Here is a 21969-nt window from a genome sequence, read left to right as displayed (position 1 = left end):
GCTGATGCCCGTCTTGTTGACGCGTTTGCGGGGATTTTCGACGTTAGTGGTGTTTGTTGACTTGCAGTTGACAGATGTTACAGGTTTCAGCGGAGGACGGTGCGATTTGCGACCGCTTCGGTAGACACGTGGTTGTCATCTCGCTTCCACAGACGTTCGGTTGAGACCCTGTCAATCCGTCTCATCTACGCAAGGCTGTGAGCTCAGACATGTCGACGTATACTTTAGTGATTGCAACGCCACGAAGGCTCGGACTAGAGACAAGCAAACATGTCGTGATTTCGATGAGCAGCATTAGTTGAGGCTGATACAATATTATCATAAGATGCAGCTACTGTCTCAGACCAATCTGGCGCAGCTTGGGAGCAGTCCACACATGACCCGGCTCACGGCTCCCATATCTCAATCTTCTCTCGCCATCCCTCTTGCAATATGATGCTCTTCAAGGCCTCTTCCGTCTTCTCCCAAGGCACGCCAAACTTCCCGCTATTAATCTTGCACATTCTGATCTCACTGACTTCACCATCTGCCATCCTCACCAGCTCCAGTAACATACTCATGGACGCAGTGGTGTTCTTGACGATGGCATCCGGCTTGTCCTTCGCCTTCCCGTATTTGGCACTCGTGAACAGACAACCAATCCAGTGCTGAGAGCCACTATCAACCGGTGCGAGTAGCTGTGCTGATCCAGTTGGCACTGGCTGTGTTTTGCTGTGTTCCTTGGCGCAAAACTTATTGTGTGCAGTGTAAGCTTTTGGGTACTTCTGTTTGAATGCTTTGGCTATGCCGGCGCCCCAATGGCCTTGAGAGTTGCAGGCGTGGATTAGTAGACAGTTTTCGGGTGCGTCTTCGAACATGTCACCGATGTGGTAAGTAAAGGATAGTGTTCCTGCGTCAGCACCTTCGGGGCCTTGGTCTTTCGTAGACTGAGCATCCATCCAGTCTTTGGAAAGGTCGTTATAGGCCAGATGATTGTGCTGCTTGGCGTCACGGACAGTATCCGTGTTGCGCTTCTTGGGTGCAGGTGCTGGAGGTGAGGTAGAGAGTACCCGCTTATAGCTCACTTTGGTCTGCGATTGTGTTGCAACCCGTGATGCAGCAGACTCTGGCTTGCTCACGCTTGATGTGTCGGTTTCTGTCTTCCTCTTGCCCTTGAACTTCCCCGTCGGCTGGAAGTAGGATTTGACGTTTGCGTCAGGGCTCGAAGACATGGTACCAGAATGAAGCAAATTCGCGACAATGTTGTGGAGTAAGGGAACTTCGCGGTCCAGTAAAGAGATGTTGCTGGTGCTGGGTGCGTAGCGCACAAGGTGAACGTAGGCGTACAGCTCCAAAAGCGCGCTTGCCGCACTGATCCCGCACCTACCAGGAATGAATTCAACTTGTAACACGATCGAGGTGCCGAGTGATAGTTGTTCCTGTAGGTGTTGGCGGCATGAAGCAGCGCCAGACAGGCAAGCGCCAAGACAACGTCACTTAGTTACTGATACCTAGGTGCCCGAACGAAATGCGCTCTTGGACCACTGAAAAAGGGCTCAAGACTGTTTAACGGATCGGAGATGTCTGTTAGCAGCAGTAATTATTCTACGCTCTCGTACAATCCAGCTCTCTCAAAGGGCAAGCAGCTGCATAGCGTGATTGTTTGGCGACAGTCATGTCTCTACAAATTACGATGAGAATCTTTTCCAGGTACTGAACTCGACGAGCAAATCGGCAATGAGGTGAAATGGTTGTGAGAGGGCATTGCGATGTTGATGATGATGTTCAGATGATGACGCTGCCCCTTGATGTTCTGCCAAAAGGCCACCCGAGATCCGCCGACCAATGAGACCACACGTTCTCGTAACAATCAGTCGTGCGGCCCGCGCTCTTGCCCAAATCTTCGATTCCGACGACGAACCTCGCCCACAGCTCCATCCATCTCGCACAACACCCGCATCCGCGTCCACGATGCCCGCCCTCGCCAACACCACCCGTGCGATCGCACGCTCATGGACCGCCCACCAATTGCCTGTCGCCAGGGCCGGCTGCACCGCGCTGCAGACCCGCAACGCCTCGGCTTCGTCCTTTGACAGCCCCTTCAAGGGCTCCGCCGACACCACCAAGATCCCGTCGTTTGCGGCATACAGGAACAAGGGCGATGAGACTGGTCCCAAGGTCTTCCAGTACTTCATGGTTGGAACCATGGGTGCGCTGTCTGCGCTTGGCGCGAAGGCGACTGTACAGGGTAAGCCACCCCGAGAGGAGAACACAGCTTGTGGAACTTGAAAGGAGGAACCCCGCGAGAGGAGGGTCCTTTGGGGCTCTGGGAGTGCCATTGGCTGTTTTGCGGATGATATGGGCTTTGCAATTGATGGAGGACACCCGCTAACTAGCCCCCCTACAGACTTCCTCGTCAACATGTCCGCCTCCGCCGACGTCCTCGCCCAAGCCAAGGTCGAAATCGATCTCGCCGCCATCCCCGAGGGCAAGAATGTACGTCAATTCGACCCCATCTCCCACCCCACAACTAACACACCACCAGGTCATTATCAAATGGCGAGGCAAGCCCGTCTTCATCCGCCACCGCACCGAGGACGAAATCAAGGAAGCCGAAGACACCAAGTGGGAATCCCTGCGCGACCCCCAGTCCGACAAGGACCGCGTCCAGAAGCCCGAATGGCTCATCATGTTGGGTGTCTGCACACATTTGGGATGCGTGCCCATTGGCGAGGCTGGTGACTTTGGAGGCTGGTTCTGCCCGTGCCACGGTTCCCACTACGACATCTCTGGCCGCATAAGAAAGGGACCGGCGCCACTCAACTTGGAGATTCCGGCATACGACTTCCCTGAGGAGGGCAAGGTCGTCATTGGTTAGATGGAGTGATGAAGAGAGAAGGGAGTGTGAATAGGTGGAGAGAGCGAAATCTTATGCATCTTTTTCCTATGGTTTGATTGCTTTTGAGACTTGATAGATGTGTGCAGTAGCAAATGTAACACCAGTTAGAGTCATCCTTCATTTCGTGACATCTATCGACCATCTACAGCTTCCAAGCAACAGATTCTGGGCGCATTTATTGCCCACCCAAGAATGTCTTGACACCCTCCACCGCCGCCTCAAACTTCCCCGCCTCAATCAGCACCAAATGCCCCTTCGGCTTCACCCCCAACTCCTGAAACGCCCTCTTCGCATCACTCGCCCCCTCATCCACGGGCGTGTCATACTCGAAGCTCACATGCCCCACGGCATGTTTATGCAACACCTCATCCTCCGGGTGAAAGTAGAAAGTCTCGCCCTCGCCCTTCTTCGCCTTCTTGCCCCGCGGCCCATCCTCGCCCGTCAATGCGCTCTGGATCTCCTCATAGCACTTGGACAACACCAAATAGTGTGTGAAATTATACGGCTCGGATTCTTGCAGCGCCCAGGTGATTTCTTCGAGCAGCATGGTGTACATTGGGGGCACGATTTCGTGAGGCATGTTTATGAAGCGCTCGGTGAGAATGAGGCCGATTTGGGAGGAGGGTGTGGAGGGGTCGAGGAGGGCGGGGAGAGAAGGGATGGAGGATGATTTTTTGACTAGGTAGGATGTTAGGTCTTGGATTACTTTTTTCTCCTGTGGGGGCTGTTAGTTTGGATAGGTCGTGGAGGTAAGGGAGTAGCGCACCTTGTGTGTTTGCAGATTCAGGACGGTGAGGAAAGCGTAGGGGTCTGTCTCGTTGCCGTCGACTTTCACGGTGCTGCCGAGGGTGGGCTGGGAGAGGATGAGGTCTGTGAGTTCACTCAGGTCGAAGAGTTGCGCGTCGACGTCGAGGAGTTGGCGCAGGAGGGTTTTGAGGCCGTGGAAGTCTACGGCGGGTTGCGGGTCGAACCATTCGAAGTCGACGTTGACCATGTCCATGTCCTGCAGAGTGTGAGCGCATGTCGCATAGCGGGGAGGTCAAATTGTCGCATACCTCGTCGCTGCCAGAGTCGTCGTCATTTTGCTGCCTGCTCTTGTCTGCAGCATCTGGGAGCTGTTCAGGATCTGCTATTGACTTTCGTTTCGCCATTGTTACTGATGTTGTAGTAGTGTCGTCTGGAGTAGTAAAAGTCGCGTCGCGCCTTCCTACTTTTCTTATCGATACGTTAGCAACCCCACTAATTTTTCTGTCAGTCAGGCCGACTCACGGACTCTTTCCCCCACCATACTCTCACTTCTTTTCCTTAAAACTCTCTTTCACCCTTCAATTGACCCGCGAGGAGACACATACTTCAAGATGGCGACCGACGGCTCAGACCCCATTCCTCCTCACAAGACGTTCGACACTATCCTCGTGCTCGACTTTGGCTCGCAATACACTCATCTCATCACACGACGACTTCGCGAGCTCAATGTCTACTCAGAGATGCTTCCATGCAACACCAAGCTTGCCGACCTTCCTTTCACACCCAAAGGTATCATCCTTTCCGGTGGCCCGTACTCTGTCTACGAAGAGGGCGCACCACACGTCGATCACGCAGTCTTCGACCTCGGCGTACCAATTCTCGGAATATGCTATGGTCTGCAAGAGATGGCATGGCACTTTGGCAAGAATGCCGGTGTTGCTGCTGGCGAGAAGAGGGAATACGGACACGCCAACCTGAAGGTTGAGAGCCATGGCGGACACATGGACGAGCTGTTCAAGGACGTGGGCAATGAGCTCGAGGTGTGGATGAGTCACGGCGACAAGCTCTCCAACATGCCTGAGAATTTCACCACGGTTGCGACGACTACGAATGCGCCATTTGCGGGCATTGCGCACAAGGAGAAGAAGTATTACGGTATCCAGTTCCACCCAGAGGTGACGCACACGAAGATGGGCAAGACTGTGCTCAAGAACTTTGCTGTCGACATTTGCCAGTCGACGACGGACTGGACCATGGGCAAGTTTGTCGACCAGGAGATTACGCGCATCAGGAAGTTGGTTGGCGAGAAGGGACAAGTCATCGGCGCCGTCAGCGGTGGTGTCGACTCCACTGTCGCAGCCAAGCTGATGAAGGAGGCCATTGGCGACCGCTTCCACGCCGTCATGGTCGACAATGGTGTGCTCCGCCTCAACGAGGCCAAGCAGGTCAAGGAGACACTCGAGAAGGGCCTCGGCATCAACCTCACAGTCATCGACGCGTCCGACATGTTCCTCGACCGGCTCAAGGGCATCACCGATAACCCAGAGCAGAAGCGCAAGGTCATCGGCAACACCTTCATTGAGATCTTCCAGGAAAAGGCCAAGGAGATTGCGGCTGCGGCTAAAAACTCCAGCAATGCTGGTGAAATTGAGTGGTTGCTCCAAGGAACTCTGTACCCAGATGTCATCGAGTCGTTGTCCTTCAAGGGTCCTTCGCAAACTATCAAGACCCACCACAATGTCGGTGGTCTGCCAGCCAACATGAACCTCAAGCTCATCGAGCCTCTCCGCGAGCTCTTCAAGGACGAGGTCCGCGCCCTCGGTGTCGAGCTCGGTATTCCAGAGGACCTTGTGTGGCGCCACCCCTTCCCCGGCCCAGGCATCGCCATCCGTATTCTCGGAGAAGTCACTCGCGAGCAGGTCCGCATCGCTCGTGAAGCCGACTACATCTTCATCGAGGAGATCAAGGCCGCGGGTCTGTACCGAAACATTAGTCAGGCGTTTGCGGCGCTGTTGCCCGTCAAGGCAGTTGGTGTTATGGGTGACAAGCGCGTGCACGACCAGGTTATTGCTCTGAGGGCGGTTGAGACTACTGATTTCATGACTGCGGATTGGTATCCATTTGATGGCGAGTTCTTGAAGAGGGTCAGCAGGAGAATTGTGAATGAGGTTAATGGAGTTTGCAGGGTGGTTTATGACAGTAAGTTTCCGATCCTTCACTTATCAAACGTACATGTTCTAATTCTCGTGCAGTTACTAGTAAGCCTCCTGGCACGATCGAGATGGAGTAGACCTTACACATGTATTCGGTGTACAGGCGGTTTGGATTTGGTACTGTGGATATGGTGATAGATCACACAAAACGATGCGGTTGGATGTGCACATGAAATAGACGATAGACTTTGATGATACCCTGCATGACATACGTGTCACAATACAAGCATTTACAATTAGGACAAAGTGCTGCCGGATGAGGTGCTACCACAATGTTGTGCTGTGTTGAGAATTTGCTCTAAAAAGTGGCTCATCATGTACCTACTGTACTGCACATCAGGTTTTGAAAGTTTCATTCGAATTCCTTTGCGCGAAGAAGTGCAATCATTTTTCTCCCGTTTTAGTCGACACATGTCGTGGATGAAAATAAATCAAAGACAGGACTCCGAATGTCGAAAACTCTTGAGCCAGGAGCTATGCATATTGCTACCAGATCTCATAGATCTCTCCTCGATATACTCCTGTCTCTACAAAAGATACGTACGCTCCGCTATTGTGGTTCAAGATAGCTAAGTCGTCTTCCCGAATTCTCAGGCACAGACCACGCGTTCACCTCGCATCGGACCTCCGAGCCTCCACCATAGCTCTCATCCAGCCATCTGCAGCTCCAAACAGCACCACCCCAAGCTCTCTCCGCGAGCTCCCCCGAAATCAAACAATGCGATGACTCGCCCGTCCACCTCGCGCTCCCGAGCGCGCAATTCGCCCACCCCACGCCCCACCCGCTCAACATCCTTCACTCCCTCGCTGCGCCGGCGCACCCCCTCCGCCTCCCTCGACCCCCCTGATGACCCCGAAGTCGCCAACGCCACACACACCGACCACGTAATTGTCGAGGAAATTGCCGAGATCAAGCGCTATGAGGATTTCACCACCATCGACTGGGTGCAAGACGCCGCGCGCGAGCAATTGCGCCGCAAAGCGCGGCGCAACCGGCGAGCGCTTGGATCCCGCGATACGGGCAAGAGGAATCGCGTGCGGAGGATCGTGGCCGAGGCGTATGATGCGGGCCAGGCGTGGATTGTAGTCACGCTGGTTGGCGCTGCGATTGGGCTTAATGCTGCGATACTCAATATCGTGACGGAATGGCTGTCGGATATTAAGCTCGGACACTGCACCACGGCGTTCTACCTGAACGAGAGTTTCTGCTGCTGGGGCAGCGAGGCTGGATGTGCGGAGTGGAAGACGTGGGGCGGCGATTTCTGGCCGGTTAGTTACGTGCTGTACATTGGGTTCGCGGCACTGTTTAGTTTCACGGCGGCAAGGCTGGTGAAGAGTTTCGCTCCGTATGCGGCGGGGAGTGGGATTAGTGAGATGAAGTGCATTATCGCGGGGTTTGTTATGAAGGGATTTCTTGGGGCGACGACGTTGGGGATTAAGAGCATCGGGCTGCCGTTGGCGATTGCGAGCGGGTTGAGTGTGGGCAAGGAGGGTCCAAGTGTGCATTATGCGGTCTGCACGGGGAATGTGATTAGCAGGTTTTTCGACAAGTATAGGCGCAATGCGGCGAAGACAAGGGAGATATTGAGCGCGAGTGCGGCGGCGGGCGTGGGCGTGGCGTTTGGAAGTCCGATTGGAGGTGTGCTGTTTTCGCTCGAGGAGATGAGTAATTACTTCCCGCTTAAGACGCTTTGGAGGAGTTATTTTTGCGCGTTGGTGGCTACTGCGGTGCTTGCTGTGAGTCTACGCACTCTGGTGGGACAAGTGCTTTGTACTGATAGTCATGTAGGCAATGAACCCCTTTCGAACCGGCCAACTCGTCATGTTCCAGGTGAAGTACGACCAAGGCTGGCACTTTTTCGAAATCCTCTTCTACCTCATCATCGGCATCTTTGGTGGCTTGTATGGCGCGTTCGTCATGAAGTGGAATCTAAAGATGCAAGTCTTCCGCAAGAAGTACCTCGCAGCATATCCGATCACCGAGGCAGTTACCCTGGCGGTAATCACGGCCATCATCTGCTACCCCAACATGTTCTTGCGAATCGATATGACAGAGAGCATGGAGATTCTCTTCCAAGAATGCAAGACCGGCCACGACTACGACAAACTCTGTGATCGCGACCAGAGATGGCACATGATCGGTAGCCTAGCCATTGCCACCGTAATCCGCACGCTCCTCGTCATAATATCCTTCGGCTGCAAAGTCCCCGCGGGAATCTTCGTGCCGTCAATGGCCGTTGGAGCGGCTTTTGGCCGCATGGTGGGCATCTTCGTCCAGCACATTCACGAGTCCTTCCCCGGCTCCGCATTCTTCAACGCCTGCTCGCCCGACGGGCCATGCATCACACCCGGGACGTACGCCTTCCTCGGCGCCGCAGCCAGTCTGAGCGGAATCATGCACATCAGCATTTCCGTGGTGGTCATCATGTTTGAAATCACCGGCGCGTTGACATATATCCTACCGACTATGGTAACACTCCTTCCATCTTCCACACCCCAAAATAGTATGCTAACAGAGTTCCAGATCGTCGTCGGCGTAACAAAATTCATCTCGGAGCGCTTCGGTCATGGTGGCATCGCCGACCGCATGATCTACCTCAACGGCTACCCCTTCCTCGACTCCAAGGAAGACCACACCTTCGGCGTGCCCGTCTCGCAGTGCATGTCCACGCACGTCATCTCGCTCGCCTCTTCCGGCCTGACCCTCAAACACCTCGACCGCATCCTCGCAGCCGATCAAAGCTACCAGGGCTACCCCATCGTCGACGACGAGAAGATGCTGCTCGGCTACATCGGCCGCACGGAGCTGCGGTACGCGGTGGAGAAGGCGCGGGAGGAGGGCGTGGGTGGGGGGACCAAGTGCTGCTTCACATCTCCGTCGTCTAGTCTGTCTTCTTCGACCAGCGAACTTGATTTCAGCAGGTACATCGATCCCACGCCGCTCACCGTACACCCGCGCCTCCCTCTCGAGACCGTCATGGAACTCTTCAAAAAAATGGGCCCCAGAGTCATTCTCATCGAGTACCGCGGCCGCCTGACGGGCCTGGTGACCATCAAGGATTGTCTCAAGTACCAGTTCAAGGTCGAGGCGGGACATGCGGGTGGTGGGGGCAGCGCGGATGAGGCAGGTATGGAGAGGTTGTTTGGGTATTTGAAGAATGTGGCTGGGTGGGTAGATGGGGTGTTTGGCAAGGTGGGGATGAGGGTTGGGGGGGATGTTAGGTTAAGGAGTCCGGTGAGGGAAGAGAGGGAGAGGGTGGGAGAGGAGACGTTTGATGTTGGGGAGGATGAGGAGGATGGTGCGGGGAGGGGGATGGAGTTGGAGGATAGGAGGGGGAATAGGTAGTTCGCTTTCGGACATTGACTCCGACGAAATCCCTTAGAGGGTGTGAGCAACATGTTCTTCAATTCTCCTACTCAGAAATTTTTGTTCTGGTGTGATATCGTCCAAAACTCCTGATGCAATGCAATGCACTCCCAACCCAGTCGCAACTCTCCAAATCGTCTACCGCGCCCCGTTGATCGATGTGAATCCGCCCGCGGACCTCCTCGTAGTGACAGTCGGTGCCGGCGCAGGCACAGGCGCAGGCGCAGGCGCAGTCTTTGCTTCTGGACTCTCTGTCTTCGGCCTTGGTGGTCCCCGCATCTCCATCTCCAGCTGCATAGCCGCGGCATCTTCCTCCGGTTCGCTGTCCTCGGCGCGTTCATCGACGTCCATAGCTTCAGGCGCAGCGTCTGGTTTCGCCGCAGGTACAGGCGATGCCGATACCGACGCCCCAACGCCATTTGTCGCAGCCTCCTCGGTATGCCCATTCGCCTCATGCCCACTCTCCTCCGCCCCTCCATCTGCACTATCCCCATTCGCATCGCCATTGCCATTAACTTCTTTCCCCTTGCCCTTGCCCTTCCCCTCCTCCGCCACTTTCTCCCTCTCCTCGCGCTCCTCCTTGCGCTTCTTCGCCTCCTTCCAAAGCATCGTCTTGGGCACAACATCGACCGCAAACTCGAGATTATCCGTCTTTGCAATCGCGCTGCTGACGTCGCGGTACTGGATGTTGCGCCGCGGCTTGCGCTCCGTCTTGACGACGTTGTGTGTGGTGGTCGCCAGGTGCTGGATGAACATCTCGGTCGCGAGCGCGATGGCGAAGGCGGCGTTTTTGGTTACATTGAGCCGCTCCGGGTCTGCGTGTATGATTTTTTGGACACGCGCGACTAGGAGGGGGTTAGTGGGTGGTGGAAGGGGATTGAGATGGGGGATTTACGGGGTAGGGAGACATGGCCGGTGACTTCTTTGGAGGGCGCGATTGGGGTGTTGTTGTATGGCATCTTTGCGCGTGAGTGGGTGAGTGGGTGGTGAAGGTTGAGGTGTGGTCAAAAGGCGCGTCTGCTTAGTCCCGGAAAGTGTAGTTCCTGAGCTGGCTTGAAGCGATGAGTCAGGTGACACGTCAAGTCGCGTATGTGATCAAGAAGTATCGCGGCTGTCGTGCATGGTGTTGAGGGTGGTCAAAGTGCTGCAGCCCTATTAGACATCATTTAGACGCGTTCATTGTGGGTCCGCGCATCGACGGCAGCGTCCCCGCGCGGCTTACCACATCCGAAAGCTTAGCTTACTTTAAGCGGAAGGATGTTTGGACCACCATGGTGCTGACAACGCTAGACGCCCTTTGCCATCCCTACTAGAAGTCATTGCGCCCTCGGACACAAGTTAATTCCGACGTCGTGCTGCCAGTCTCGCGTCTTTAAGTACCGCCATTGTCCCATCCCAACTCCATTGACTTTGTACAACTATCGCCAGCGTTCCATCTGAACTCAATTGACCTCACACGACTATCCGGCCATGAAGTTTGCCATAGCATCATTGTTCGCAGCGAGTGCGCTCGCAATTGAGTACTCTCAAATTCCATTCCAACAGACCCCGGAAGTTGAGGGCTTCTCGATCTACCAAAGTCAATTCTCTGAGGAGCACTCCATTCGCATCAGGCAGCAGCAGAACGACACGCTCTGTGATGCACGATCGAAGCAGTACACCGGCTGGCTAGACGTTGGCAACAAGCACATTTTCTTCTGGTACTTTGAGTCGCAAAACAAGCCATCTGAGGATCCTTTGCTGCTATGGCTTACCGGCGGTCCTGGAGGCAGCGGTTTCATAGGCATGCTTCAAGAGAATGGGCCGTGTCTGATCAATAAGAATGCCAATGGCACGGTCCATAATGAATACGGATGGAGCAAGAACGCAAACATCATCTACGTCGACCAACCGGCCGGTGTGGGATTCAGCTACGTTGACAAGGACATTCCGCTGCCGTCGAACAGTTTTACGGCTGCGGAGGATATGCATCATTTCTTGCAGCTGTTTACAACTGACATCTTCCCGGACCTGAAAGGCCGAGACTTTCATATCACGGGCGAGAGCTATGCCGTGAGTACTGTTCTGCATATCAACAACCCAATCTGATATCCTCAGGGCCACTACGTCCCAACACTGGGAGCGCAAATCGTCTCCCAGAACCTACTTTACCCCAAAAGACCGCAAGTCAATCTCCAATCCATCTTTGTAGGCAACGGCTATGTCTCCCCTCTCGACACCGCTTTTGGCTATTGGTAAGTATTGGCAACACATGGCAAATCCAATACCGCTTCGCTAACTTCTGTCCAGGGAGACACTCTGCTCAACAACCCCCGGCGTCAAAGCGCCAATCTTCAACCATACACGCTGCGACATCATGGCCACCCATCTACCCCGCTGCATGAATCTCGCCAAAGTCTGCTACAACCACCCGGACGTTGAAATCTGCCAGGCCGCCAGCAAAATCTGCTGGGAAGGCGTGATCGAGCACTACGACGGCGAGTCCGGCGGCGCTCCTGGCGGACGCAACAGATTTGACATCACGCGTCCATGCGAAGTCGGCGGCGATCTTTGCTACCCCAAAATCGGCAGGATCAATGAGTATCTGAACTTACCATGGGTTTATGAAGCGCTGGGCGTTCCTAAAGCCGTGGGGAACTACAGCGTTTATTCGTACGCCATTGCTGAGGCGTTCGACATGACCAACGACGGCGCGGTGTCTACGCAGCCACAAGTTCTCTACCTACTTGATGCCGGCATCGATGTCTTGTTCTACCAAGGCAATCTCGACCTCGCGTGCAACACGGCGGGCAACTTGAACTGGGCGAACTCGATGCAGTGGAAGGGTCAGCCAGCTTTCGTTGCGCAATCAAAGCGTAGTTGGGGATTCGAAGACGGACAAGAGATTGGGTGGTTCAAGGAAGTCAAGGTCAAGACAGCGAGCGGCAGGGAGACGACCTTTGCGATGGGTACCGTGGATGGGGCAGGGCATTTGGTGCCGTTTGACAAGCCCGAGGAGGCGTTGTATCTGACGGAGAAGTGGTTGGGGAAGAGGAGCTTTGCTTAGGCGTTGTTAGTGTACAATATCTAAAGCTTAATCCAACCTTGTGGTCAATCAAAACTCTCACCGCTATTGGTATCGTGACCAAAACCCGCCATTTCCAGGCTAGGCAAAAGCCGCCCGCGCCGCAAAATAAGCGAGATACTTGACTTGAACCTGGATGAAGAAACATATTTATACCCTTCGTGAACAATTCAGCATCTCGTATCCCAGCATCCCTTGTACCCTTCCTGTAAAATCCCTCACAACTCATGGCCCGAACTGCCCAACGCATGGGCATCCGCCCGACCACCACCACCAAACGCCCCACGCCCATCAACCCCAACGCGCCTGGCTGGGGCGCCGACCTAGGCCATATTTACGCGGAGCAACTCGACGCCGACACGGTGGTTCTGCTGCCCTCCGAGTACTACGACGAGGATGACGTTGAGCTCCGGGAAGATGCGGACGCGGTGTGGATGGATACGCTGAATGCAGATCGGTGCTGGAAGACGACGGCCGTGTATGAGCAGATTGGGGAGGGGCATGCGCATGTTGTGCCGTAAGTGGCGACTCATCTAGTTCCGGGACTTTTGTATGTTTGCTGACGTGATGGGGATGGGTAGATTTATCCGCCGGGATTTGTGGACGGCGTGTCCCGTGCTGGAGAAGCCTTCGGGCCCGTGTATGGAGAAGTTCATGCAGGAGGCGAGAGAGGTCATGTATACCCACCCCCTAGATTCCGCATCGAGTCGGGTCCTGCCCTCCCATAGACCCCTAATATACCAATGGGCCCTGCACTTCATCTCTGGATTGTCGTTCATCCACTCCCACGAAATCATCCTCAGCGACTTTGGCCTTCTGAACTGCTGGCTGTCCGCAGACTCGCACCTCTCGCTTTCGCTCGTCGGCTTCTTGGACGCAACGTTCAAGTGGAATGTTGCGTATGGCCGCTTGTATCGTGGCGAGTCGCTTAGCGGCCAGAGTTTTCATCCGCTGAAGTATCAGCGCGAGCCGAGTTTTCAGACTGACTTGTTCTTGTATGGATGTGTGGTGTATGAACTCATGACCGGAGCTTGGCCGGGGGATCACTCAGGGCTGCGGGGAAGGGAGATTACAAACTTGATTCTGAGTAAGAGGTGGCCGGTTTTGGAGACGGAGCATATGGGCGAGATTGTTCGCAAGTGCTGGAACGGGGGATTTGAGAATGCAGAGCAGGTGAAGGCGGAAGTGATAGCATTCTTGGAGGGATTGGGGTGGGAAATTGAGGGGAATGATGATTTGGTAGGGTTTGATGTTGCGGATTTGGAGTTCTGAGATGAAGCAAGAGACAGAAGTGGAAATTGACAATGAAATCGCTTATTCTTGCCTTGGCGTAGAATTGTCCATTTACCATCCGATATCTACAACTTGCCCTTTTCTTGAAGTCACTGCGTCTTCCTGTGCATAACTGTCGCCGCCGCCTACTCCAAATTAGCACACCACCACCCAACCATCTCATAAAGTCCCAACTTACCTGATGATTCGGAAACACCAGCGTATCCGCGAGCACGACATTGTCCCTTCTGCCCGCCGCAAAAACCACTATTTCGGCAATATCCTCGGGCGTCAGCGGCTCCACGCCCTCATACACCTTCTTCGCCTTGTCCTTATCCCCGCCAAACCGCACGACGCTAAACTCCGTCTCCACCTGCCCCGGATCGATCTCGATGACGCGGACGCGCGTGGCGATGAGTTCGCGGCGCATGGCGTCCGTGAAGGACCGGACAGCGGCTTTTGTTGCGCAGTAGATGGAGCCGCCTTGGTAGGGCTCGCGGCCGGCGATGCTACCGATATTGATGATGTCGCCGGCGTCTTTGGCTTTGAGGATGGGCAGGATGGCTTGGGTCATGGCGATTAGGCCGGTGACGTTTGTGGAGAACATTGTGTTGATGTCGGCGGGGGAGATGGAGGGGGCTTGGGCGACGCCTTTGACTAGGCCACTGGAATTGAATATGTGTTAGCAGATGGTCGTTGGAGGTCTTGGAAGGAGAAGGAGAGGAACTCACGCATTATTTACCAGAACATCCACATCCTTGAACTCCGCTGGTAACTTCCCAACAAAAGCCTCAACTTCGGATATATTGCTGACATCCAGCTTCACAGGCAGGACCTTGACGCCCTTGGCAAAACTTTCAATTTCTTTGGCGACTTCCTTGAGCGTGTCTTCCCGACGTGCAGTGAGGATGAGCTTGAGATCGTCTGGCTGCGTCTTTGCGAATTCGACGGCTGTAGATCGTCCAATTCCACTCGAAGCGCCCGTGATTACAATCGTCTTGCCCTTGAGGCGTTGGGCCATGCTTGACGACATGCTCGCTGATTGGGGGCGTATGAGACGCGGGAACGGTGGTATGCGGGGTCGGATGGAAGAGGCGAGAGAGGTGTGTGTGGCGCGGTAGAAAGCTCGGGGAAGATGCATGTACGTCGCAGTAGTGCAATTGGCGCTCTTATATGTCAGTTACAGAGGCAGATGAGGAGTCATGAAGTGGAGGGGTGAAGGTCGTGGGGTTGCTTATCGAGGCAATCCGAGGTGGCGCGAGTCATGCACCTAACTTACCCCACCATGGCGTTGACGCGACTGTGGAGAGAAATGTCGCGTCATCTCGCAAAAAGTCAATTCCTCACAGAGCGACATTGAAAATCCCATCTTCACGCACATGGTAAACGAGTCATTTGGCGTTGATCTTCAATTTACTTCATTACTTGAGCTTCAGCTTATTTTTATGCTCATTAGATGCTCACAAACTTGTGCAGTGGGGTATCTAAGCCTTGCCCTTGCGCTTGAGCTCAGCCTCCTCTTCTTCCCGAATCTGCTGGTCAATCTTCGCTCCCTTGCTGGGCTCGTTGCCGTGTGCGCGTGCGGGCAGAGTGGCGTCTTGCTGGCGGCGCTGCTCATCGAGAGACACGTCCTCGTCCTCGTTCTCGCGCTTCTCTTCGCGCTCGAGCTTGTTCTTGATGGAGCGCTCGTCCTCTGTTGTTGCATTAGCTTGTGTTACGAGTTGGAAAGATGGTGAGCGTAGATGGAGATTGGAAACAAGAGCAGGCAGGTTTTGGATGTACGAAAAGCGCAGGATGAACATACTGGGGTCGTTGGCCTTGTGTGAGTTGTCCTTGCCCTCGTGGAAGCGGTTCTCCTTCTTCTGCTCTTCGATAGTCGCGTCGCTGACGGTGCGCTGGTCGTCAGCCTGGTAGACGGCCGAGTTTCCGACGGATGAGTTTCCAGACATGATGAGTTTGTGATGTGGAGTTGGTTTGGGTAAAGTAAAGGAAGTATTCGTGAATTAACTTTGCTTGAGTGCTGATTGTGTGTTGTTGTGTCGTGTGCCTGGCGTTTTAATAGAGGGGAGGATGAATTTGAGCGATGACGTAGGCGCGTATTGATGAGATCATTGTGGGGAAACGACACCATTTTTCGGAAACCAAACGCATTGAGCACGGGGAGGTTCAGGCAAAAACTTCGTCATTGGTCCATTCCAACATTGGCTTTGTTGCTCTATGTGGAGCGGTGGTCATGGTGTTGAGCCTCAATGCGGCCCTTTCCATACAACGTGTCTGACTTGCGAATCTACACTTGACATGAGGCGTCCTGGTATGACATGTGTTTAGGGTGAACTGTTGCTCTTAAGAATTATGCTAATGTGATCATCGTCGCATTCAAAGTCTGGGAACGTGAGCAAATATGTCCAAGGCAGCGTTAAGAAAGAAGTTGCGATGATAGTATCACACGTCGTTTACAAGCTTTAGTCTGAGCCCTCGTCGGCTGCACCAACACAACCCTCTCGTTTCAGCCATGATATAATTAGGAAGACATTTAGAGATCAAACTAACAATCACGAGTATAGAATGCTATTCCATGGGCCAGATCGTATTTCGGGTCGCTCATTGAGCAGCCTTTGTACCTTCCTAATGACCGACTCGGTATACTGAGCGAGAGTGTGTAGATTAGTTCCTTATGAAAGGATTGTTTGCCCAGGTGGACAACCCCTACAAATAGAGTGGTTGCTAGGCCGATGCTCATACAAAATGGCCCAAACTCAGTATTCTGCCTCCCCTATGAAAGAATTCACAAAAAATAAAGGCAGCAATCTGTTGCTGTTTACTTCGATATCGACATTGTAACAGTGGGAGACAATCACATCAAGCAGTACTTAGACTAGTTGCTCCATCTTCTCCAACACTTTTCCACCACCTGTTCTCGTCTTGAACTACACCGCACTGCAACATCGACGTTATACCTGTGCACACTTCCGGTTGCTCAGGTCAATTACTCTGGTAGTATTCAGGAGTATATCTACAGAACCTACATCTCAAGATCAGAGCAATGGGCTCCAAAGATATGTCTCATCTCCCTCGATTAACCACACCAGAGGACTTGCCCTTCCACATGGCAAACAACATACCTCCGCCCGCCCGTAGCATGTCGCAAATCCCTAGGCCAACCTCTCGCAAGAACTTTCAGCGAGAAGCCTCCCGTACGCATTCACCCACCGCTTTTGTCGAGCCTTTTCGCGGCACTGCCATCGCCTTGGTCGCCCAAAGCCCAGCCACCGAGGCCGACATCCAACACTTCATCCTTGGTCACTGTGAAGCCATCGATAAATTTGGACAAGAGCTGATCAACCCCACGGGCACGAAGTTCGCGTGGCTGCTGACAAAGGAGGATCTTTGGCCAGGCCAGTATTATACGAATGAGTTGCTTCAGACCAAGGGTTTGGTTCAAGAGGTTGGCGAGACAGTGCTCGACGATGTGAATAAGGAAGACTTGGAGATACTTTTTCGTGATGATGAAGCAGACAGTGACAGTGTCTCTGAGGCTGCTCGCAAGATGCGACTTATGCGCAGCCACAAGGGCACGTCTCTCGCTGCGCTAATCGCTGGTGCTTCTGTGTCCGACTTTCTGGCTGGTGAGGATAGAATCGACACTACATCAGTACACATTACTCCGCCATCTGGTATCACTTCGAAGCAATCGACCACAAAATCACCGGCAATACCTACCAAGACACGTTCGTCACCACCCACAAACGCCTCGCCAGACAACGACACAAGCCCCGAGGTCGCTCGTGTATCCCAATACACAGATCATCATCCCAGTCCTTCACTCGCAGCTCTCATCGCTGCCGCCGATCTATCAGAATCCAGCCAAGAAGACTCTGACACTGAGTCCGATGCCAACGAAGATTGCCCACCCTTGGTGAGGTACAAATACATCAATACGCCCGAGCCCGCATCCTGTAGTCCCTGCTACGATCCGACCTTTCCTGGCCATTCCCCTTGCGCTACGCACGAGCAGCTTGCATATGGTAAATCAGCGATTGCCGCGATCAAGCTGCTTCGCCGACGCTTTGAGGCGGAACATGATGCCACTGGCGATGGAGCGTGGTATCGCGAGTGGATCGTGGAGAAGGGCGAGAGCGGCATTCCTGCTGGGGCATTGATGCATGGTGGGAGTATGCTGCGTTACGAGATCATGTGCGAGGACGAGGAGGAGTTGGAGAACGACGAGCACTACGATGAGTCGAGCTTCTTGTATGAGCTGGATGAGGATGATTTACAGTCTGAAGAAGAGGTTTCTCTTGTAAGTCATGGTCGTTGTATCTTGGTTTCGATGTACTGATTTTGTTTTTAGGAATCTAGTAGCCCCTTCGATTACACGGTCGGGTTGTATGTTCCCCTCGTTGGAGAAACTACGGACAGCCTTACGGGCGATGCCACTGAGGGTAATTGAGAGGATGATGATTTGAGCATCAAGGTACACAATGTCAACACATCATGTCTGCACAGCGCTGACCACACATAGGAACAGGAGACCAACGGCGAATTTCACTACGGCAGTACCCACTGGTCGCATAACTCTGTCATTACACCCGCAACGCGAACCATTCACATCCGCAACGCATCCATGAACGACGTATGGGGTGACTTGTCGTCTGTCCGTACATCGATCTTCTCCAAGCGCTCTATGGCCACGACGAAGTCATCTCGTACCAGCGTAACTGCGATTCATATCGATCACTCAAACTTGATCGAAGCTCTTGACCTCAGCGTTAAGCAGCACAAGTCTCGAGACGGCTTTGTCAGCCTCAATGAAGTTTTGGCTGCGGAACTCAGTCGACCACGCTCAGCTGGCGACAATAATCTCTCGGCGCATAAGCGTTGCGGGTCTGCATCACTAACGTGTCAGGTGTCTGTTATCTCCTTGCGCTCACGGGTACGCGACGACGACGGTTCACTATGCGCGCTGGGCACGTGGATGGCCACTGATGAACCAGAGCACGTTGCCTCGAACATCAACCATCCATTGAAATCTACCACCTCAGCTGTGAATGTCATCTCGCCAACCAACGTCGAAGATGCAAGCTCAACAACCGCTTCCGCAGGTCGTCCAGCCCACTTTGTCGAGCACCTCGACGACGCTGATTCCGAGGCCGAATATAATCCTACACCATTAGGTGATCTTTCTGATAAAAAGCCATCGAGACGTGCAAAATGGCTAGGGAAGATGAAGATCGAGGCAGAGAAGATGTCGGGTCAGGTGCAGGCTGCGGTCAAGTCGACGAAGATGTTCACTCGCACGCTTGTTGGGTTCGTTCCTGCGGCATTGGGTTCTCGGAGTCCATTTGTCAGTGTTTGAGGGTGTCTTCTAATATAGAGGGAATTACTGTGGAGGTATTGCCCATTTTGCTTACAGTTGCTATCTGGAGTAGGTCTTCAGCTTCAGCATGTGGACGCAATCTCTTGACATCTTTTAAATTCCTTAGTATACCAGCAAATTAAAACTATGACTAATTTGCAGAAGCACTAATATTTTAGTGATGATGTGAAGTATTTTGATACCGTCTGCCAGATCGAAAACCCTTCTCCGAGGCCGGTGCCAAGGGTGAAAGACCAGCCACCGTTCGACTTTTCACTTACTGAAAAGTTCTCTGTAAACACACAACAATTGCCTCATTTCAAACAAGCCCCCGAATAAAAATCTTAGCTCACTCCCCGACCCTCAAACATTGTTAGTCCGCATAGCAACCAGTAGCGGAGCAACGCGCCAAGTCTTACAACACACTGTGCCCACACCAATATCTAGCACATCTCAAACTGCTGATTCTGCAATTGATATAAATCACTTCCTAGAATTGACTTGTGTATACAACTGCAACTTCAAGCTACTCTACAGACTCAATACTATACGAACTCCCACATACACAATGACCATACTCAAAATGTCACCAACAATGACATACGCACCAACCACTCCCATCCCCAAGTCCACCTGGGCCGACGACGACGATGACGAATTCGACTTCGACACCTGGCTCGCTACCGCCGATACCTCCGCCCCTCTCCCATCCTCGCTTCCTCCCCTCCAACTCCCCGCTGCCGACGAAGACGAAATGCCTTTCACATCTACCTTCTCTACCAGCGCACCATGGGCCGATTCCCCACCAAACTCCGACACCCCCAAGCCGCTCAAAACCACCGACTGGCGCTGCGGCAAGGCGATGCTCGCGTGGCGCGCGACACAGAAGGCGCCTGGCCTGCCTGCGTACGTGGAGATGAGCGGGTGGGATAATGGAGTGGGGTGTGAGTGGAGCCGGGTACAATACAGCCAGCACTGGGGGAATTGGAAGGTCGGTGTGGGTGCGGATTGTAGGTGGACGGCAATGTTTAAGGGGTCGTTGTTGGCGAATGTTGAGATGGTGGAAGAGGAGGAAGAGGTCGTCGAGGAGATGGATGCCGCTCCGGATGGGGTTGGGATGGATACGCCTCTTACTATCACCACGACCACGGATGCGCTGAAGACCTTGCGCATCCCAGATGAAGGCTACTACACGGACGACTCGCCGCTTGTTTCGCCGACCGATGGTGCGAGCGAGGAGGGCGTCGAGGTGTCCATCTCGACGTCGCAGGTTGGACTTGCGACGCTGAAGAAGTTCACGCGGCATCTTCGCGTGGACTCTCAGTATGCGCTGAAGGAGACCAAGAAGGAAAACGAGATTGAGATCGATGACGGCGAGGTGGCCAAGGAGGGCCAGGAGATTGCGTCGGCCGGTGTTGGCGGTGATGGTGGGCTGCTGGACGACATCTCGATTCATCTTTCCGGGGCGGCGGTCAAGAGCTGGTACTACATGGCTAGCCAGCCTTGGACGATAGCTGGTGCAATTACTTCCAGCATTGTAATAGGAGGGTCGATCTACTTGTTGCGCAGGGGCTGAGTCCTTGTTGCATTTCCCTTCCCGTACTACACTGCGCCTTTCCACATTCAGACAGCCGGCATTCGATTCACGAGCATAGCGATGGAGTTTGAAAATTGTTCTAGATTACACTAGGGCATCAACCCGGTGAGTATTCGGCTGGAAAGATAGAGTCCGAGTTGCGAATGCTTTGGATTGTGATATATATACCCCAGGCTTCGAAGAGCATCGTTGATGATTACAAGAATAACGAACGAAACTTGGATACCAGAATTCCCACGAGAACCCGTCGCCCAGGTGCTCACATAAGCTCACTCTATCAACTCTGCAGACCTTGTACTTCCACTCGCAGCTCCCAACCCACACACCATAATTGTGTTGGCAGTGCACCTCCAGATCAGAGTGAGCCTTAGGACAGCGTTGGAAGCTGAGCTGGTAGTCAGTTATGACCCTGCGTCGTGACTTGAGATGGCGCTGGGTTCTGAGGCTGCGCTGCGCCCTGAGGCTGAGGTTGAGACCATTCCAGTAGTCGAAGACCCCAGTAGTCGAAGACCCCAGCGTCGAAGACCCCAGCGTCGAAGACCCCAGCGTCGAAGACCCCAGCGTCGAAGACCCCAGCGTCGAAGACCCCAGCGTCGAAGACCCCAGCGTCGAAGACCCCAGCGTCGAAGACCCCAGCGTCGAACAGCTTTCACCATGCCGCGGATTGAAAAGCCGAACAGGAAAACAGCCGAAAATAGTAACAGTAATGGAAGGTACTCGAAACTGCCAACAAACATGTTCTCTTCGCGTCTTGTATCTTCAAGCAATTGTCGACGAAAATCATGAAGCAGAGGTTGCAGAGCTGTAAAATACGACCCCAGCATCATGCGTTCGGCGGTTGATATTGAGTTTTGAGTCGTTGACGAACTAGTGGAGTACGAAGTGGACGTAGGAATGGTGAGCGTAGGACTGGAACTCGAAGTTGCTGTGGCCTGCGCGTCTGTGGAATGCCAGTAACAGTGTAAAGGTCGGATGAAGGAACTTACTCGAAGCCTCAACCGATGCTCTTCCCACCAAGGCCCGTACCCGGACCTCACAAAGGCAGCCCTTTCGACAGATCGAACCTTTTCTCTTAAGCTGGTATAAGCCTCGTCATCGAGAGGTTCATGGCTTGCTGGTGGTGCAGAATGGAAACGAGAAGAATCGGAGCCTGTAGCAAAGGTGTTGTGGTCGTTGTAGGAGGCTTTGGTAATGTCAGCATTGACATGGTGGCAGCAGATGCAGCTTACTTGAGTCGCGCTTGAAGCTCGCAAGCGTGCTTCTTTGGCAGCTTCCAGTGAGAACATGTCATCTGCCTCTTCACGGTTCAAGTCCATGATTGGGATAGCCATTATAGAGATGGATGCGTTGACGATGCGTGCGATCAGTGATGACGAAAGTTGTTGTTGAGTGGTGCGATGGTAAGTGATGGGAGGATGATGTTGAGGAGAGAACTGAGACGGTGGAAGAGACTGTTTACAATGGCCTGAACGACA

The 21969-nt window shown here is 53.5% G+C and overlaps 15 protein-coding genes across 15 annotated transcripts; 9 read left to right on the top strand and 6 right to left on the bottom strand.

Annotated features, from left to right (window-relative positions):
- Positions 1–386: 386 nt before the first annotated feature.
- Positions 387–1746, bottom strand: SNOG_08844 (hypothetical protein; the record flags this gene model as incomplete). Its single annotated transcript, XM_001799096.1, has 1 exon — positions 387–1746. Exon 1 carries the CDS (start codon positions 1209–1211, stop codon positions 387–389), a length of 825 nt encoding a protein of 274 aa, XP_001799148.1. The 5' UTR covers positions 1212–1746.
- Positions 1240–1480, top strand: SNOG_08843 (hypothetical protein; the record flags this gene model as incomplete). The annotated part of the gene is made up of 2 exons (XM_001799097.1): positions 1240–1294; positions 1425–1480. 2 exons carry the CDS (start codon positions 1240–1242, stop codon positions 1478–1480), a joined length of 111 nt encoding a protein of 36 aa, XP_001799149.1.
- A 163-nt stretch (positions 1747–1909) lies between the features above and the next one.
- On the top strand, positions 1910–2988 carry SNOG_08842 (hypothetical protein). Its single transcript, XM_001799095.1, has 3 exons — positions 1910–2227; positions 2387–2475; positions 2525–2988. Exons 1-3 carry the CDS (start codon positions 1951–1953, stop codon positions 2855–2857), a joined length of 699 nt encoding a protein of 232 aa, XP_001799147.1. The 5' UTR covers positions 1910–1950; the 3' UTR covers positions 2858–2988.
- A 65-nt stretch (positions 2989–3053) lies between these two features.
- Positions 3054–4029, bottom strand: SNOG_08841 (hypothetical protein; the record flags this gene model as incomplete). The annotated part of the gene is made up of 3 exons (XM_001799094.1): positions 3054–3602; positions 3645–3881; positions 3934–4029. The coding sequence occupies 3 exons, from the start codon at positions 4027–4029 to the stop codon at positions 3054–3056; spliced, it is 882 nt and encodes a 293-aa protein (XP_001799146.1).
- A 207-nt stretch (positions 4030–4236) lies between these two features.
- Positions 4237–5915, top strand: SNOG_08840 (hypothetical protein; the record flags this gene model as incomplete). Its single annotated transcript, XM_001799093.1, has 2 exons — positions 4237–5824; positions 5878–5915. The coding sequence occupies 2 exons, from the start codon at positions 4237–4239 to the stop codon at positions 5913–5915; spliced, it is 1626 nt and encodes a 541-aa protein (XP_001799145.1).
- Positions 5916–6561: 646 nt separating this feature from the next.
- Positions 6562–9184, top strand: SNOG_08839 (hypothetical protein; the record flags this gene model as incomplete). Its single annotated transcript, XM_001799092.1, has 3 exons — positions 6562–7575; positions 7628–8279; positions 8355–9184. 3 exons carry the CDS (start codon positions 6562–6564, stop codon positions 9182–9184), a joined length of 2496 nt encoding a protein of 831 aa, XP_001799144.1.
- Positions 9185–9343: 159 nt separating this feature from the next.
- Positions 9344–10164, bottom strand: SNOG_08838 (hypothetical protein; the record flags this gene model as incomplete). Its single annotated transcript, XM_001799091.1, has 2 exons — positions 9344–10020; positions 10101–10164. The coding sequence occupies 2 exons, from the start codon at positions 10162–10164 to the stop codon at positions 9344–9346; spliced, it is 741 nt and encodes a 246-aa protein (XP_001799143.1).
- Positions 10165–10675: 511 nt separating this feature from the next.
- On the top strand, positions 10676–12251 carry SNOG_08837 (hypothetical protein; the record flags this gene model as incomplete). Its single annotated transcript, XM_001799090.1, has 3 exons — positions 10676–11257; positions 11303–11439; positions 11495–12251. 3 exons carry the CDS (start codon positions 10676–10678, stop codon positions 12249–12251), a joined length of 1476 nt encoding a protein of 491 aa, XP_001799142.1.
- Positions 12252–12496: 245 nt separating this feature from the next.
- On the top strand, positions 12497–13541 carry SNOG_08836 (hypothetical protein; the record flags this gene model as incomplete). Its single annotated transcript, XM_001799089.1, has 2 exons — positions 12497–12786; positions 12851–13541. The coding sequence occupies 2 exons, from the start codon at positions 12497–12499 to the stop codon at positions 13539–13541; spliced, it is 981 nt and encodes a 326-aa protein (XP_001799141.1).
- A 110-nt stretch (positions 13542–13651) lies between these two features.
- On the bottom strand, positions 13652–14562 carry SNOG_08835 (hypothetical protein; the record flags this gene model as incomplete). Its single annotated transcript, XM_001799088.1, has 3 exons — positions 13652–13687; positions 13741–14206; positions 14273–14562. 3 exons carry the CDS (start codon positions 14560–14562, stop codon positions 13652–13654), a joined length of 792 nt encoding a protein of 263 aa, XP_001799140.1.
- Positions 14563–14935: 373 nt separating this feature from the next.
- On the bottom strand, positions 14936–15672 carry SNOG_08834 (hypothetical protein; the record flags this gene model as incomplete). The annotated part of the gene is made up of 2 exons (XM_001799087.1): positions 14936–15234; positions 15346–15672. 2 exons carry the CDS (start codon positions 15670–15672, stop codon positions 14974–14976), a joined length of 588 nt encoding a protein of 195 aa, XP_001799139.1. The 3' UTR covers positions 14936–14973.
- Positions 15673–16647: 975 nt separating this feature from the next.
- Positions 16648–19015, top strand: SNOG_08833 (hypothetical protein; the record flags this gene model as incomplete). Its single annotated transcript, XM_001799086.1, has 4 exons — positions 16648–17167; positions 17372–17841; positions 18064–18891; positions 18971–19015. The coding sequence occupies 4 exons, from the start codon at positions 16648–16650 to the stop codon at positions 19013–19015; spliced, it is 1863 nt and encodes a 620-aa protein (XP_001799138.1).
- Positions 19016–19465: 450 nt separating this feature from the next.
- On the top strand, positions 19466–20473 carry SNOG_08832 (hypothetical protein; the record flags this gene model as incomplete). The annotated part of the gene is made up of 1 exon (XM_001799085.1): positions 19466–20473. One exon carries the CDS (start codon positions 19466–19468, stop codon positions 20471–20473), a length of 1008 nt encoding a protein of 335 aa, XP_001799137.1.
- A 447-nt stretch (positions 20474–20920) lies between these two features.
- SNOG_08831 (hypothetical protein) lies at positions 20921–21162 on the top strand (the record flags this gene model as incomplete). The annotated part of the gene is made up of 2 exons (XM_001799084.1): positions 20921–20977; positions 20998–21162. The coding sequence occupies 2 exons, from the start codon at positions 20921–20923 to the stop codon at positions 21160–21162; spliced, it is 222 nt and encodes a 73-aa protein (XP_001799136.1).
- Positions 21163–21317: 155 nt separating this feature from the next.
- Positions 21318–21825, bottom strand: SNOG_08830 (hypothetical protein; the record flags this gene model as incomplete). The annotated part of the gene is made up of 2 exons (XM_001799083.1): positions 21318–21434; positions 21481–21825. 2 exons carry the CDS (start codon positions 21823–21825, stop codon positions 21318–21320), a joined length of 462 nt encoding a protein of 153 aa, XP_001799135.1.
- Positions 21826–21969: the final 144 nt, after the last annotated feature.

Source organism: Parastagonospora nodorum (assembly GCF_000146915.1).
Source record: "Parastagonospora nodorum SN15 chromosome Unknown scaffold_13, whole genome shotgun sequence".
NCBI lineage: Eukaryota > Fungi > Ascomycota > Dothideomycetes > Pleosporales > Phaeosphaeriaceae > Parastagonospora > Parastagonospora nodorum.
This window is presented reverse-complemented; position numbering and strand designations above follow the sequence as displayed.

Bases quoted from the DNA above. Each gene is read 5' to 3' on its own strand.
- SNOG_08842 (XM_001799095.1), top strand. From the start codon at position 1,951: ATGCCCGCCCTCGCCAACACCACCCGTGCGATCGCACGCTCATGGACC. The intron at 2,228-2,386 runs GTAAGCCACCCC...GCCCCCCTACAG, and splicing joins CGCGAAGGCGACTGTACAGG to ACTTCCTCGTCAACATGTCC. The intron at 2,476-2,524 runs GTACGTCAATTC...ACACACCACCAG, and splicing joins CCATCCCCGAGGGCAAGAAT to GTCATTATCAAATGGCGAGG.